This window comes from Pleurodeles waltl, chromosome 3_1 (assembly GCF_031143425.1).
Source record: "Pleurodeles waltl isolate 20211129_DDA chromosome 3_1, aPleWal1.hap1.20221129, whole genome shotgun sequence".
Classification (NCBI taxonomy): Eukaryota; Metazoa; Chordata; class Amphibia; order Caudata; family Salamandridae; genus Pleurodeles; species Pleurodeles waltl.
The window spans coordinates 612,710,972-612,728,396 of record NC_090440.1 but is presented as its reverse complement, the minus strand read 5'-3'; the positions used below and the strand labels follow the sequence as shown (position 1 = coordinate 612,728,396).

General features: G+C 41.8%; 1 protein-coding gene across 1 annotated transcript in view; it reads left to right on the top strand.

Annotated features, from left to right (window-relative positions):
* LOC138284375 (interferon regulatory factor 3-like) overlaps positions 1-15,675 on the top strand; it is a 55,872-nt gene extending 40,197 nt beyond the window's left edge. Inside the window, exons 11-12 of the mRNA XM_069223082.1 lie at positions 2,988-3,103; positions 11,456-15,675. Coding sequence (XP_069079183.1) covers positions 2,988-3,103; positions 11,456-11,617 — 278 coding nt within the window. The 3' untranslated portion in view covers positions 11,618-15,675. The remainder of the gene's footprint in view (positions 1-2,987; positions 3,104-11,455) is intronic.
* Positions 15,676-17,425: the final 1,750 nt, after the last annotated feature.

Sequence of the window (17,425 nt, the reverse complement as noted above, 5' to 3'; positions counted from 1 at the left end):
CTCCACCTTGCTGGCGTCTGAGTCGGACTGGAGCTCTCTGCCCTTTACCAATCCAGCCACGGGCCCATCCATCTGGCCCATCAAGACTCACTCTCATTTAATCAGTCCATAAAACCTTAGAAAAATCAGTCTTGAGATATTTCTTGACCCAGTCTTGACGTTTCAGCTTGTGTGTCTTGTTCAGTGGTGGTCGTCTTTCAGCCTTTCTTACCTTAGCCATGTCTCTGAGTATTGCACACCTTGTGCTTTTGGGCACTCCAGTGATGTTGCAGCTCTGAAATATGGCCAAACTGGTGGCAAGTGGCATCGTGGCAGCTGCACGCTTGACTTTTCTCAGTTCATGGGCAGTTATTTTGCGCCTTGGTTTTTCCACACGCTTCTTGCGACCCTGTTGACTATTTTGAATGAAACACTTGATTGTTCGATGATCACGCTTCAGAAGCTTTGCAATTTTAAGAGTGCTGCATCCCTCTGCAAGATATCTCACTATTTTTGACTTTTCTGAGCCTGTCAAGTCCTTCTTTTGACCCATTTTGCCAAAGGAAAGGAAGTTGCCTAATAATTATGCACACCTGATATAGGGTGTTGATGTCATTAGACCACACCCCTTCTCATTACAGAGATGCACATCACCTAATATGCTTAATTGGTAGTAGGCTTTCGAGCCTATACAGCTTGGAGTAAGACAACATGCATAAAGAGGATGATGTGGTCAAAATACTCATTTGCCTAATAATTCTGCACTCCCTGTACATTGGAAGAGTAGCTTGTGTAACTCTCCATAGGGACAGTCCCTGGTATATAAAAGTCCAAAGATTTTCTCCTGTTGACATACAGCTGAAATTGACCTAGTTTTCATAAGGATCAAGGGCGGTTTGACTTGTCAAGTGTTGGACTGACAGTCTGCACCAATTATTCTATAGTGCGGCTAAGTAAGCAGCACAGTGTCTCTTTGGTAAATCTGTATGGTAAGCGCGACATGGCTAGCAAATGACTCCAATTTATGGGTACTAATTTTATTAACATTTCATGCATGTGAGCTGAAACACAAATTATACTTCAGACAGTGGATAATGTGGCAAATGAACAAATGCACATTTACATTTCTAAAGATGCAGTTGCACACACTCGTATTTTTCAATGGCCTTACTTATAGGAGGACTCATGAGCAGCATTTGGTTTAACGCCAAACCTATTATCACTAGTACACAACACCAAACAGACAGCTATGCTTAAACACATAGAAAGGGTCTTTTGGTCAGCTCTCGACAGTCACTGACTAGTTTGGGTTAGTCCTCTTTTAACATTGGCTGGATGGGCTGTCTGTCACATTTTGGATCAGCCTACTGCATGTTTCCCAGAAGGACACATTTCCTTCTGTGTTTGCATGTTAATGGGATCATAAAGTAGTTCCTCTCCGTGCTGTTAGTTGTTTCTGAGCTGTAGTTATTCACACAGACTAATAATGGTTTGTTGTAGGAGTAGCAAAGAACCATTGTAAAAATATATAAACATGGCTAACCGTTTGAAAATTGTTGGGCATCCATTTATGGGGATCACAAGACATCATATTGTGTCATGTACAATATGTTGTCTGGCCGGCCGCTCCAGAAACTGCCTAGTTTATTCAGAAATCACTGCTCTAGAAGCACAGGATCTGATGCTTCATGCTGTCTGTGGTGCAAATGCGTCCTGCGCTTAGTATCCGGAGTGCTGCTCCTCTGTCTGGGACAGCCTTAAATCTAGCGCTCACCTCTTCATCCCTCATCGGCTTTAAAACATTGCTGTTTGAGTCCAGCCTGTGGTTCACTGTAGGGCACATCTCTGTAAGGAACCTCCCCCCCCCCCGAGCTTTGCACTGTGAGGTAGAGAAAAGCAGCACCTGAGGCCCAGTGCCACTTCTCCTTAATGAGTGTCATGCGATGGCCTATCCTTTCCCAGGAATTCAAACCTGCACTGTTCTGGTGAGTGGGGCTTCTTGAGGTTCCTGCACAGTTTGGAGGTACTGATGGTGGGCTAGACAGGTTATGCGGAATCAGACACCTGTCCCAAACCTGCCCGACCATAGTCTGGGGGCTAGCATAGCTCCCTGCAACCCCTTTTTCCTCGTAGGGAGGGAGGGTCCCAGGTAGCTGGTAGGTGGCATAGCTCTATCACTCTCTGTGACCAGCTGCAGTGCCCTCCCAGACACCCACTGGCTGCACCCGCTCACTGTTGGCCTCAGTTCACTGTAGACCTAGATGAGAGACTATGAGTGGAACTGTCCGTGTAGCAAGACACTATGCTGGCACCTGCTGCATTATTGCTTTCACTCCTGTCAGCCCCTACCATCTTTTGCTCCACTCCTCTCCTTCCCCACCACACATCCCTCTTACAAGCACAAACCACTGAACTTTGCGTGTCATTACGCTGTTTCGTTCCTTTGTAACTCCTAGGAAATCATCTATTCATGTTCTTCAAGCACCTCTTTCCATGCCTCGTTTAAGGAGTCCTCTACCACCGCACATTTTGCCCTATTTGCCCTCCCGCTAATTCCACCCACGAGTATCATCTCCATGCAAAGTGCCCATCTCTGTTTCTTCCCATGGTAACATTTTGGGGAGGGTGGGCTGCAATTCTTACCCTGTCATCCCAATTTCCCCCCATGTAGCCATAACATCCCTTACTCTGGCTTTTTCTGCTGGGACATGGTGCCCATGTTTTGACTATTGCAGGAGAGAAGATTTTCTTTCATCTGTGCTTTTAAATGTTTGTCGTTACTTTTCCCCCTTGCCTTTCTCCACCCCAACACTCCAATTTCGAATTATTTTGAAAATGTGGTCTTTATTATTCATCTGATGGGATGTGATCTGCTTAGTGGTCACAATCTCAAAGGACATCACTGTAAAAGAAATTCATAGTTGTTTAAATGCAGTTCATTTGTTTTACTCATTTTCATGCTGTTGATAAATGTGCCACGATTATATGTACATTTCATTGTGTTGCAGAGTTGAGAGAATACCGTCAACAGACACGTCGTGCATCACCGGACTACAGCATCTACCTCTGCTTTGGGCAATGGCTGACAGAGAAGCCCAAGGAGAAGAAGCTGATTCTGGTAAAGGTGAGGATAGGTTGCTTTTTTACCAACTTATTTTCCTTGCTTTTTTGCTACCTGTCCACGTTCTATTGTTTTCTTTTTTTTTTTTTTTTATTTATGTATTTTTTTAACTGTAGTTTGTCACTTATGGCTATGATAAACAAATGGAATGTCTGTTTGTCGTGTCAAGCTCCAGTTTCTGCCACTTGCACACTGGGTAGAGTGGACAATGGTGGGGAGATGGGGAGAAATCAGATTGAGACTGATGCCTGACAAGGGATAGGTTGGGTCTGAAGGGTTGGTTGGCCTAATGATGGTGAGGGACATCATGCATATAACATATTTCATTAATTGATATTCATAGTAGCAGTAAACTACTGCAAGAACAAAGGAAAATTGTGATGCCACCGCTTGCATATGTATCTCCCAGCAGGTGTTCAATCTCCTTCCTCGATTATGCTGTGCAGGAACTCAGAGGGTGACTCGGGAATAGTCAAAACAGTGACCATAAATGCTCAATTCAGGCAAAGATGAGCCCATGGGAGACCAAAGAAGGCGAATCCCTCTTCAAGGAGGTCAAGCCATGGCCAGGGAGGGAAACATCTTTGGCTGGCAAGCAGAAAGGAGGCTTCAGGCTCAGAGAAAAGAGCAAATACAATTAACAGGGAAAAGACAGAACGGATAAAGGTACATTGGCCAGGATAAACTATATTGCACGGACTGAGCCAGTGCAAAGGCAGCAGCCATGCACTAAGATGACATATGATAGCAATCAGAAGAACAATAGTTCAGTCTGTAAAGTAAATGTACAGAATGGGGGATCACTTTTAGTCCTCACTGAAATGAAATAAGACAGTTCTGTTAGTAGTGAAGGACCGCTCATAAATGGAAAGGGACTTAACATAGGACACTCGTTCAATGGCGATCAAACAGAGAAGGACTTTGGCACAGCCAACAGATGCTTAAGAGGCAAGTTCAGTCAAGGGGCCAGGAACAGAGGCCCATAACTACTGCATTCATTTAGAGCAGTGTTGTCCAACCTTTTTATCGCCGCGGACCGGTAAATGTTTGATAGTTTTTCCGTGGCCCGCTTGTCCCATTGTGTGACAAGCGGGCCACGGAAAAATGATCAAACATTTACCGCCCGCCACAGTGGGGCGGCCCGGTGCCGATTGATCCACGGACCGGCACCGGTCCGAGGCCCGGGGGTTGGGGAACACTGATTTAGAGCACCAAGGAGTAATGAGGACCGGGAGTGGGAGGGAGATTAAAATCCCTCTTGAGCATGCAAATAAGGGGGTTCTTACCGAATGATTAGGAATCCAAAGAAGTGTGTCCGGAGTAGAAAAGGTTAATGGTCCTTTAAGAATGACCCTTTTCAAATAAGGAACTGAGGAAACCACATAGGTAGCAGCATAAAAGCAGATCCATGTTCCCTTCCACACACCAACAAACCCAAAGGGCTCAGTTTGAGTGACAGACCTTCATAGTTCCTGGTGCCCATGAATTCTCCATACAGTGGGAAGCTATACATGAAAGGTGGCTTTTTGCTTTACTGCCTCCAGTACTAGCCTAGCCAAGAGAGAAAGATGACTATTTGGAATAAGGGGGATTGGGACTCCTCTCTAGATCTAGTAGGTCAGTGAAAGGTAGGAGAAGTTGAAGGTTCCAGCAGCAGTGTAGATGGAGGAGAATGAGGACTCGCACAGAACCGAGGAGAGCCTGCCATAAAAGGGGGACCTCCAGTTGTGTTGGCTGAGGTCTACACACTAGACTTCTGGAAATGAACACGCTCACAGTTGTTTTTGTTTTTAAGATGAGGTGAACCTATCTATTTTTAATGGATCACAGAGCGAGGAGATCTTGCATAAAATCTGGTTACCTAGCGTCCAATAATAGGAGTCCCGAAGATCATGGGAGAACCAATTAACAACAGCACTGGGATTGCCAATAAGATATTTCACCTTTACTGTATAGTTCCTTTTGAAGTAACGCTATAACTGGTAAAGAGCTGGTAGCTTCCCTAACTCGATCCTTCCCAGTCTGTTCATGTTTCTGACTGCTAATATGCTGTTCATCCAAAGGAGACTACAGCTGTTTGACTTCTGTTAGAGGAAGCTTTAGGTAGTTAAGGTTCCTGCAAGATGTTACTAGGAGCTGTTAGGGAAAGGAGATTCATCTCAGAACCAAGAATCCCCTGTAGAGAGGAGCTGGCATCCCTGCTGAGGCTTCTCACATCAGATTCTATAAATAGGTCCAGAAAGGGGCCAAAACTGACCTTGCCATTCCATGCTTCATGTTCATCAGCCACCAGATATTTTCCCTGAGCAGTCCCTTCCAGAGTGATTTTTAGTGCAGTATTGGAGATTCTAGCACAGGGAGAGCTTTCTACCTCTGAAGGGTCTCATGAAATTGAGCCATCAGTATTATGAGCAATGACACCAGGGTTTGCAGAAACCTGTGCAGTACCAAGGTACAGAAGACAAAGGGGAAGCAACAAAATTGCCAAGGGTAATCTCTCTACTGGAACTTGAGAAATTGGCAATGAAGTAGGAACAAGAAGAATGATTGAGAGAGTCAAAGGCCTTTAACTTTAGCACTGTTTGCCTTTTAAACTTCATTCTAACCAGGTGAATAGAGATTTAGAATCCTTGAGATGTGGCGGGAGCAATGGTTTCTTGTCTACCAAGGTGGATTTAACTAGAAAGAAGTGGGGAGGACGGCAGTAGGGAACGTAGAATGTAGAAAGTTAATCAGACAACCCTGAACAGTCTGCAGGAGCCAAGGACCTGAAGTAATTAGCATCTGCTTAAGTAGAAAAGATGCAATGACACTCCCAATTGGCAGAGATGTAGTAGAAAGCCTAGATAAAGAAGGAAAGTTTACTTAAATTGAACTACAAGGGATTTTGGAGGCCTAGAAGTTGCTTCTGCTGTAGCTGCCACCATGGACTCCTCATCTTCTTATTCCCAAGAATTGTCCTTCACAGAAATTAGAGCCTTTGACCAGCACAACTGTGAGGGGAAAAAGTGGTGAAATGGCTGGCCTCTGGGACTGGTGCAACCCCCGCCCAACCACTGGCCAATTCAAAACCCATCTTTTGAAGAAAACCGTTAATAGTAGATTGGATGCAGTCAAGAAGAGGGAAGGTATTAACCGACTTTGAAACATCTTTCAGGAAGGACTCGCCAAAGAGGGAACTGCTGATCGAGTTGATACTTATGTTGGTAATCTTGGGTTCCAGGTGTACAATAATGCACTTCTGCAATCAATGGAGAGGGTGGTGTTGGCATCCTCTAAGACAAAAACGTTTTCTCTGAGTTCAATATCTTACCGAAGTGAAGTTGATTGAGTCCTTGGTCAAGATACTACTGTCCAACAGTCTCACTATTGTTGCTCTTCTTGTGATCATGACCTCTTTGAATTGATGACTGAATGAAGGAGAAATGAGATGAGGATGGGTCGACCTCTGGAGTGGAGCAGACTGTCCCTGAGGGTTGGTCTTGGGCATTCAGCTTTATATGTAAATCTTTCTGATTTGTATTTTCGGGAAAAATCAATAGATACAATTGACTTAATTGTAAAAATTGCTATGCCATTTCGCTCTAGGATGCAATAGCCTTTATGGGATGGAGCTCTGGTGGGTAGGTGATGACCAATGTGGTGAGAGGTAGCTGTAAAACATCAGCAACTTGCTGCCTCGCTTGTCACTAGGGATAAGAAAGTCAGATCCTCTTCATCATTACACATCTCCCTAACAGAACTCTTGAACACCGGGCTCTAGGGGGTGGACAAAGCGATTATCAGGCTGGCATGTGAGACCATAAAAAAAACGTACAAAAGGACATTTGTCAGGAAGAGGTGTGCATTGTGCATGCTTATGCTTCATTGACATTTTCCTGCCACCACTAGTTTTACTAGTGTGTGATGTACAGGTGGACGTTCAAAGCCGGACTCGCTGTGCAGGGCATCAGGTGTTTCCCCCGGAGGCTGGAAAGGTGGGGGCACTTTTATTACTGGAGGATCTGGTTTTATAGCAGTAGAGCAGTTTTAAAAGCACTGCAAAGTTCCTTGAATAGCCAGCAGTTTTCAGGCAACAATAAAAGTGCCAAGATAACTGTGGTGATTAACGTAGCTGCTGGAGGGAGATTGGAGTTTTGTCTAGTGGCAGTTTTGACTCATCCATGGTAGCGCAGAGTTAATGTGCCTGTTGGGAAGAACGTGTACTATGCAGATTAAAGTACAGTATTTTATGTGCATAGCTCAGTGGGATACAGCTTTTGTCATAGAGCTCATTTTGTTACTGTGCAGTTCATCAGTTATATTCATAATCTAGCACAGTGAGCTATGAATTGCCATCAAAGAGCTGCATGGAACAGGTTAGAATTTTTTTTCACCAGTCTTTGATTATCCTAATTTCCCTAAAAATGGTTTGTTTGGGTAGAAATAAATTGTTATAAGTAATGTCAACCCTAACCACTGTGTTACGATCTGAATCCTGAGTTTATGCCAGTATGGATGGCATGTGAATCCTACTCCTTGTAGTGCCCTTTTGTCTTTTATGTAACATTTTCTAAACACTGATTATATCACACATACAGAGACAATGAATCATACGTGTGTAAAAGTGCTACAACACCCTATGCTGGTAAGAGAGGTGCTATGAAACATGAAATGCATTTTAGAGGGGCTATGGAGAAATGTGAGACACTGTTAGAGGGTGATGGTGAGGGAATCATTGAAGAGCCCCAATAAAGATTTCTGTATGCTGGTGTTCTGTAACTGAATCATTTAATATGCTTTAAAAACTAATACAATTGAATAGATAAGGGCTTGAAAAATCCACCCGATCACATGCATTGGCAAGTCTTATTTGATCAGGTCCAGCTATTTTTAAAACGTAATCCTCCCTTCTGACCCTTCTGACAAGTTGACACTGAACAGGTGTTCTGTTCAGTTTAAAAGTGGAGGGGCACTAAAAGATGCCTTTAAATCTTGTTCCTATGTCACATTTGCTCTGTGTTTACAGACAGAGGTCAAAAGTCAATTTTTCTTACAAATAATTTTTCTTTGGACTGCAGAGTTCCAGGACTTTGTAAGGTGAACTTGTGACCTACTGCTTAGATTGTAAAACAAAAGGATACAGGGTGTCAGGTGTTTCCTAACACACAACAATTAAATAACTAAGTCAACTGTGCAAACATTTCAAAATATATTTCAGTAGTTGTGAAAGCCCTTTTTTGTATTTGTGTGGTGAAAAAAATATTTTAATAGGATTAAAACAAATCAGAAAACCTTACGTGTTGATGTGCAAAGGATATGTTTTCTGAAACCCAAATTTCAAAGATTGTCAATACACTATATAGTTATCAGTAAAGCTGCAAGTTAGTAGAGAGGTTTTTAGACATTTCTTGGAAAGTTACTGTGTGTAGATGACAATGTTACCACATGATTTATTAATATATTTATTAAAATTTAGTGTTTAAACAAACTGAGAAACACTCCTGCCCTGATGGCAAAGTTGTTAGTAAACTAAAAAGTCCTAGGTTATGTAGGCTAGACGTCATTTGTATGTGGGCTAGATTCTTATGATGCATGCAGCAAACTTTAGTATATTTAATCAAACAAAAGAGGTTTTTTTTTGTATTGCAGAAATGCTGAGATCACATATTTGAAGGTGCAAGCATGTGAGAATGAAAAAAAAAGTCGACTCTGTAAACTATTTGCGTAGGATCACACAATTTGAGACACATTTACGGGTCAAGTACATTAGTTAGGTTGAGTAGATTATTTAAGTTACTTGACCTGCAGATCTAGTAAAAAAAATGATGTTTTTTTTTTTAGCCCTGATAATGAATATGTATTGTAGAATGGACTTTTTGCCATTTTGTCCCCATATTTTCTTGGGAGTGTGGAGGAGAGAAGCCCCCTTGTAGTGATCAGGCTCGCTATGTGCCGTATGAGGGCTGGTCTGACAAAATTTGCCAGGGCTGCTTTGGGTTCCCAGTCCGGCCCTGTCGACGTCTTATTCCAGTGTATGACAAAGGGCCAGAGACTTATGGTTTGAGGGATTGGTCGGAAGGCGTGGTGGACCTAGTAGCTAAGGCATCCTACAGAGGACAGCCAAGCAGAGGATAAGTAGGCCAAGGCAAGAAAATGAGAAAAATACTCAGAGGGACAACCCATCCCACTTTTGAAGCACATGCTGGTTACATTATCCCACAGTGCACTATTCTAAGGAAAATCCAACATGGCAGAACATTTTTGCCCCTGAAGGGAGCTTGTGTGCCAGCCAGGGGTATGATTAAGAGAATGAGCAAGCCCCACTTACACTGAACTGGTTCTGAGACCACCCAAATGGGCCACTGCCAAAAGGCTTCTCTTCCTCAGGTCTCCCTTTACACTTAACTATGACTGGGCAGGCCACACCCTGGTCCTGTTCAAGTTAATGAAGTAGCTGGACCACCCACCCCCAACCCTCCCACCATCAGCAGTACTTCCTGAGTTAAGATCTATTACATACCTCACATCCAAGTCTTCATGTGAAAAGGCCAAAGCCATTGTCCCTGCTCTGGGAGCAGTTTTCACACCAGCCTATTTGAGGGAAAGCACTGACAGTGCGATCTGCCATCAAACCAATGCTAATTAGTCTACTGGAGGCCCAGGAAGGTAAAGTCACTTTAAAAGGCCCCTTTCTTAAACCTTTATCAAAATATTTCACCACTGAATTGGATTTTTAATCAACATTAAAGTAGTTTTCAAAATATTCCAATTTTTGGGAGCAGTTCATTGTCGGTACATGTAAACGTTAAATACTTGCATGTACCACTTTCAAATATCAACCACCCTACCTTGTGGGCTGCATGACATATTTAGTAGTGACTTATTTAATATTTATAGGTAAGGATCTTTCCTGTCTAAACTGGTAATTTTGACAGGCGTGCATGCAGGAGTCCAGCTACACAGTCCGGCTTCAAGCCCACTTCCTTTGCCAGATGGCACAACATGTGCAGCAATCCACAGGTGGCAAATGTTCCACTGGTGTATATCTTGTACCGTAAACTATGGCTTTAGTGGGAAGTAAGCACGCTAATTAGAAAGTAGCCAGTTTTACTGTGAGGGTTCAAAGTGTACACATGGGGACAAACACAGCCATGCCACAGTACGCACAGTTTAAAAAAAAAACTAGCAATAGCAGCAAAAAATGGTGGTGACCATGCAAAAAGTGTCACTTTCTCACACTTCCCTGCTAGCTCTCAGCATCATCCATCATCTAGGTGGTGCATTGAGACAAAGGGTCTCAAAGGTGTTACCTTGCAGTCAAGGATTCCCTTAAGCTTTGTACCTCAACCCTTGTCTACCTCTGACTGTCTCTTTGATTCTCTTACTTCATAAAAACGTTCCCTTCAGCAAATATTTAATCCTTTAAAACTTTAGGCATACATTTCCTGCCTTTTTCTCTCTTGAAGTGTGTCAAAGGTTGATGATAAACATTAAGAACCAGAAAATGAGTGTCAGTGCCCCGTACCTATAACCACTGGCACAAATTAAGCACTGATTTTCACCACTCCTAACATCTTAGTAGGGAGGGAGTAGGCTTTGCATCAGAATTTTAGATACAGTCCAGTCCAGTGGTTCTTTGTAGGTCATGTAAGTCCTAGATAAAGCTGTCTTTAAATTCTGTATTTATCTTTTCACATTTTCTGCACTTCAGTGACAGAGGTCAGATGTCGGACTGTGTCTTCTGACAAACTGCTCCTTATTTTTTTAACAAGGGGATAGGTGTTTAGAAACTCCACTCCAATCAAAGGAAGAAAAGTAAAGTGAACTATGACAATCTTGCTGGGGATACAGAGTGTGTGAAAGAAAAGGCTGCTGGGTGTTATGTTTTTTGTAACGCACCACAAAACCTAAATATCTGTAAATGAACTGTACACACTTAGCTGCTCGGAAAGCAAAAATGAAGCATATTATTTTGTAATTCTGAAGTGTGATGGAAATAAATATTTTAATAGGATTAAAACAAGCCATGACACTTTCTTGATGTGCAAATGATAATAATTCACTAAACGTGATTTACACTCATTATCATTTGTGTGCAGTATAGTTTAATGTTTAAAACGGTATGTCTGCACACATCTAGTGTCCATTGCAATGGAAAAGATACTTTCTGTAAATGACTGCGCGTTGTACACACAATGCTTTAGTTACATTCAAAAATCTCCGCTCATGTCCATTAAAGGAAGGTGGGTCACCAAAGATTGACATGCTAAAAAGTGGGTTGCAATTCTAACAAGTTTGGGAAGCACAGGTCTAGTCTGTAAGAAGGTTCTGTTAGTGATAGGCATATTATAACATTTTGTCTTATATTTCCAGATCGTGCCCAGATTTTGCAGTTTTTTTCATGAACTGATCCAGGGGGAAGGAGCCTCCTCCTTGAATAGTGAAACAATAAGCCTGCAAATTTCCAATGGCAGCTCCATCAACTGCTACGATCTGCTTGAATCTTCCTTAATGGACATAGATCTGCCATACTGATCTTTGAGTGTGGTGGGAGAAATACACTCAAGAGGAAGATTGTACCTGGTAAATGCCCTCTGTATAGAACGTAAAAGAATATGTGAGTTGGAAAAAATTGTGGTCCCACCCAGAGTGCATTGGTTAGGTCTTGACACATAAGGGACATGTTGAGGTAAATAATGCTGTGCCAGCGTTTAACTGTATAGGAAAGAGTTTCCTAGTTTCCTAATTTGAAAAAGAAAGTCGCAAGACCACATCTGAATCCATACCCTCCTGGCACTCTGTTTACTCTCTTGTCAGAAGAATGACTTTGGTGAGAAAGTATGTTACATTTATGCCTGGACTACCAGAGGATAAACATATTACAGTAGAACCTTTCACCGTGAACTATTGATGTGGAAACATTAGCTCAAGGAATGAAGGAAACGCATCATGCCAGTCCTTACTGGCATTTACCACTGGGTTATTACGTCCAGCAGGAAGTGCTAATCAAGATGCTTCGGTGAGAGTTCTGATGAGGAGGGAGGTGCAACGAGTTGCAAAAAGTAGTGCACTTTAGCTAACGCAGCTGTGAAGGAAGATATGAATTCTCCAGTATTGAACTTAAGAGGTGGAGAAGAAAACTGCGCATTGGAGAAAGTGGCACACTAGAAATGACTGTACTCCTAAATGAGGTGAGGAGAGAGGTAACCTTTGTCGAAGGTTATGCATTGTGACCAATAGCAGCGTGGTAACAAGGATAAGAGCCAATTCACTGGAAGTTTCTTCCTTCTCCCTTTGAGAAGGAGAGGGCTTCTCCTGTTCTTCTGGAAAAAAATGAAACCGAGTTCTGAATCAACCCTTTTTTTTTTCTTTCTTAGGAAAGAGCATTACACACCACAGCTAGGTTGTAAAATATGTGCCGGCAAATGCATAGCAGGACTCTTCAAAGTGACAGTGTATATATACACACACACACAACATGGGGGGAATCATAATGTCTGCAAAATGCATCTAGAACACTAACGTCATCACCTAACGCAAGGCATGGCATATGTAGAAAACAGGATAATTGATGGATGGAAGGTTAACTGCAAGATGTGTGTGGTGTCATTCTGCAACACCGGCTGATCAGCTAACATCCTTTCCTGATTTCTTGTGGTTGTTGTGCTGCTGGTATTTATTTACTGTGAGTCATTCACCAGTTCACACTACCACCACTCCGCCATCCCGCATCATCCGTAGTCTGATGTATGGAAGGAAAGAGCAGACAATTTGTTATCTGATCTTCTAAGCATCCCATGCAACTTACACATTGGCTGGAGCCAATGTTGAGAAAAAGAAAGGACTTGCAAAAAATGAATTCATACAAATAGCGGACATTTGGTGTAGACTATAAAGGAGCTGCAGACAAACCCCACTTACGGGCCACCAAAATGACCACCACAGAGTCAGAATGTAACATTACCAGAAGCTTAAACAAGCTTGCTCCAGCATGCACTCACTCTGGATGTAACCCTATGTTGTTTATTCTCCCAATAGCAACTCTACAATGCGTTTCACCTGACAAGCAGCCTTGCTCACTCCTTTCACATATATATGCATACTACAAACTAATTCAGAGAATGTACATAGGCTTTTCACATGCAGGGATAATGGAAAAAGCAGTGTCGATTGTAAACCAGCTAACCTGTTTAATTACGTAATGCTGCCACTGTGGGTATTAGATAACAAAAATAATTCCACTTTTATCTCCAGTGACTGGTGTGCATATTAAGGATACGACATCATACTTAGTTCCACCACAACCATATTGATTGGTGTCATTACTGACAGGGTTTATTTTGTTTATTAATTCCCAAGGAATTCAAGAACAATTTAGAAACCTACATCAGCACAACTGGACATGTGACGTACTAAAACAGAAAGGTAATACATTAGTCTGTGAGCAAAGTAGCGTGTTCCTAAAATGGTATAAACAATATATCTACAGTTTCATCAACATGTTTGGTATTTGTATGATTTGGAGAACCCTACTTTATTCACTTTTTAAATATTTAATATTAGATTTTCATATTTTCCATAAGATTCTATCAAAATTCCCTGATAGAAAAAGGGTTACCCTATAATTGTTAAACTAATTATTGATGAGATGCTATGTGCCATTACAGTATGATCACAGTTAAGGGTATGCTGTTATTGACAGTGTGGCATCCCATCATTCTGCAATGATCCTATATTTATTATTGTAATTACTATTGGAGTAAAATCAGACATCACTACATTCTGACCATAGGTACATTCAGAGATGTCTTTATTGATAGTATGACAACATGTTCCACAGTGATCACATATTCAGTGACATCATTGCTAAAGAAGTGATACCACATGGCATTATGGTATTATCACTCATTCAGTGGTTTCATAATCACCTTCAGTGATCTCATACATCATTCATCTCTGCTCTCAGATTTCATAATGATGGTAGTGAGTGTGGCATCACAAATCACTCCACCGAAATTGCGCACTCACTGATGTTACTGCTAAGATTTCATCACTTCACGCATGAATCTGCTAAGATCCCATATTGACTGGTATCACCTGTCACTGCTAAGGTGCAGGACAAATATTTGCATATGAATGTGTTGCTGGTAGTCACTAGTTTATCGTTCCATCAAGGGGCTTTGTGAGACCAAAATAACCTTCGATTTCCCATAGAGTCCGCATGAGGTCCTAAGTAAGCACATTAAAAATGTATGTCTATTTACTTTTCAAATACTGCAACCTGCTGCAGTGTAGTGAAGGCCAGGAGACGAAGATGCATAGTTTCACATTTGGTTGAGTGTTTTTGTTACTTTTGTCGTTAACAGTCCATACTTGAGTACAATTACGAGTTGTAATTTTATTTATTTTTATTTTTATTTTTTTAAATCAGAAATTTGTTATATATTTTGATTGTGAGCTTAGCTGTCTTCATTGAGACCACAACCAACGTGGTTGCATTAATGCGTTTATGCATCTAAGAACATCTTGTGGAATTATGTGTCCACTCTTCAGTTGCACTCTACTGCCATATTGAAGTGGGAGCACTGTAAATTGAATAGGGGAACCTCTGACACCGACAAGCCAAGCTTACTGTGTATTTTCCTGCCAGACAGTTATGTCCGTGTTCTTGAGAGCCAATCTTAGGAGGAGCCTTCACTGACTTGCTATTGCACAAGTAAAAATACTCTAACTCGCTCAGAAATGGTTCAAAAACTCTCAGATTTGAAATGTAGAAAGTTTCAACCTGTAATTTCATGTTGATTTGGTCCCTCGAGTACCAAATGCCATGTTAAAAATTGAGGAAGGACATAGCTATCAAAGAATTTCAAGATTCGTGTATCGTTTCATATTTAGTCCTCTGCTTGCATTAGGCTCATGTAGATCATCTGTCCAGATATGTTCAAACTAATTATAGGATTCACTTATCAATCATCTCAAGTTGCTAGTTGTTTAACGTGCTTCACGTTATATCAGTATTGTTCGTCATGTCGGCCTTGGTTATATAAATGACAGTGGTGGGTCCATACATAGACATTTGAAAATGAATGAATCCATGTGCAATTCTGTGGAAGCTTGGAGGATCTAAAGAATAGAAGGATTTCTTCAATAAGAAGAGTGGGCATATCACATAAGCTTGCAACGAGCCACTCACTAGCCTATCATTACATCCGGCAACCCAATTGGCTCAGAGTTCAGGGCTGCTGAACTCTCCTCCAGAAACGAACAGATGAAACCTCACAGTGACAGTTCTCAGCCAACAAGTAGTAATGAAACACACTAGTAGGAAGTTAGTGATGTTGTTGAGAACCCCAAATGCACTAAGAATTTGCACTAAATTGCTTGCTATTTGTAGGTTGCCTGCACTCTTCCCTGCAGGCTTAGTTTACATCTATGATTGTTTTTGTTGTAGAATGTTGTTTCTTAACTTCTTGTTCTGTCTGTAAATAAAGTAATATATATTTTGTTAAAGCCCATTGGATTTTTGTTTGTGTAAGGAATATAGTTTCTTAGATGCCTATTCTACCTGTAAATAAAGTATTTTTTTAACACCTGTTGAATATCCACAAGGCAGACTGATTTGTATGTGTTCTCTTGTTTCAGAATCAAACTGATTTAATTAATGTAATAAATTAATGTAATAGATTAAGTCCATGATGGAGCTAATATCTGGGTGACAGAACAGTACTTTGTATATAATGTTGCTAATAAATAAGAACATTATAAAATTGAGTCAGATCTAAGCAAGCTGCATGCAAGAGAGGCTTGGTTTAGGGTACCTACCCCATGAAGGCATAGCCTTGCTGTATCATTGAAACCAGATTACAATCCCACTATTGTTCCAAATGAGGATTACCAAATTACAACCGACCTTCTCATCCTTTAGAAAAAAGGTGCCAGATAAGTTTACAGACCATTGAAAAACCAAACATACACTAGAGTGAAGGAGTAAGTAGACAGGTTAGTGGTCTGCCCTCATTTTTCAGCCTATGCAGAATCCATGGAGATCAGGAAGACTTCTCCTGCGTAAAGATTGTCTTTTTAGACACAGTGGTCACTTCAGATGGTTCATTGAGAAAGGGTAGAGCAGATTTATATCTGGACTGCCCAACACTAAGATTTGTCGTATGTCCCCCCCCCTCCCCACCTGCCTCCCCCCCTTTGGGAGCCTCACACGTTGTCGGATAACATAAAGCCCCCCAGAGACTTTGAGCCTGATTCCCGCCCGCTGTATTAGAAGTTCCATCATATCCAATGGAACTTGTAATACGGTGAACGGGCTATCCGTCACATTTGTGACAGAGTAATCCCTCCACCAAAGTCATATTCAGGCCCATTGTCTGTGGCTTTAATCTCAGCAGAGAAAAATACAACAGACCAGTATTTCCGCCCCCTCGCCCTCGTGACTATACTTTTAGGAATATTGAAGGTGTTAAGAAACTGCAGAGCTGTTAGAGGAGCTCTTGCAGTGTGTAATGAGGATTCTTACCATACAGCTCCCCCAATCAATCACACACAGCTGTGTAGCATATAAACAATATTTATTATATGCTAATTTAATGTAAATCCTGTATTAATTAATGACTAGGTAACTCATTAATGAGATGACGAGAATAAACAATAAATACACAACAAAAATTAGTTTTGAAATAGCCATAATGTATTAGTCTTACTTCACTGTTAGCATCTTGTTATACTGCCTGCTTGCTGAGCCATGATTCCTCCAGCCCTCCTCCCCTCAAGGCATACCTGCTGCGCCTCTAATGAGAATGTACAGTGTCAGCATTTTGCACAGTAGTGTTCCCCAGATGGCTCTCTCTTAGAGATGCATTCCACCCCCTGGATACCTTCCCACTTCCACCCCTCCTCTCTTGAATTCTGAAGATGAAGACCGACCAGGCCCAAGTTATCCTAGTAGCTCTAGATTGGGCCAAGAGGATGCAGTTCCCAGAAATTCTGAATATGAGCATCTTCCTGCTGATCAAGCTGCCGCTTCTGGAGAATGTACTCTGTCAGCAAGAGGGCAGGGTCCTGCACCCTGGCCTTACCAATCAGCACCTCCATGTGTGGAGATTGAGCAGCAATAGCTAGTTCCCTTCAATCTTCCTCTAGAGGTCACTGATGTTATTCTGGCATCTAAGAAAAAGATGTGCAGTGGGTGCTAGGGCAAGTGTCTGGCTTGGAGTGGCATCCAACAGATTGACCCGCTACAAGCTAAACTGTCTGAAGTGTTGTTCTGTTGTCGGCTCAGCAAGGACTTGTGTTGGGCACTGTTAAAGACAATTTGGTGGCTCTTTCTGCTTT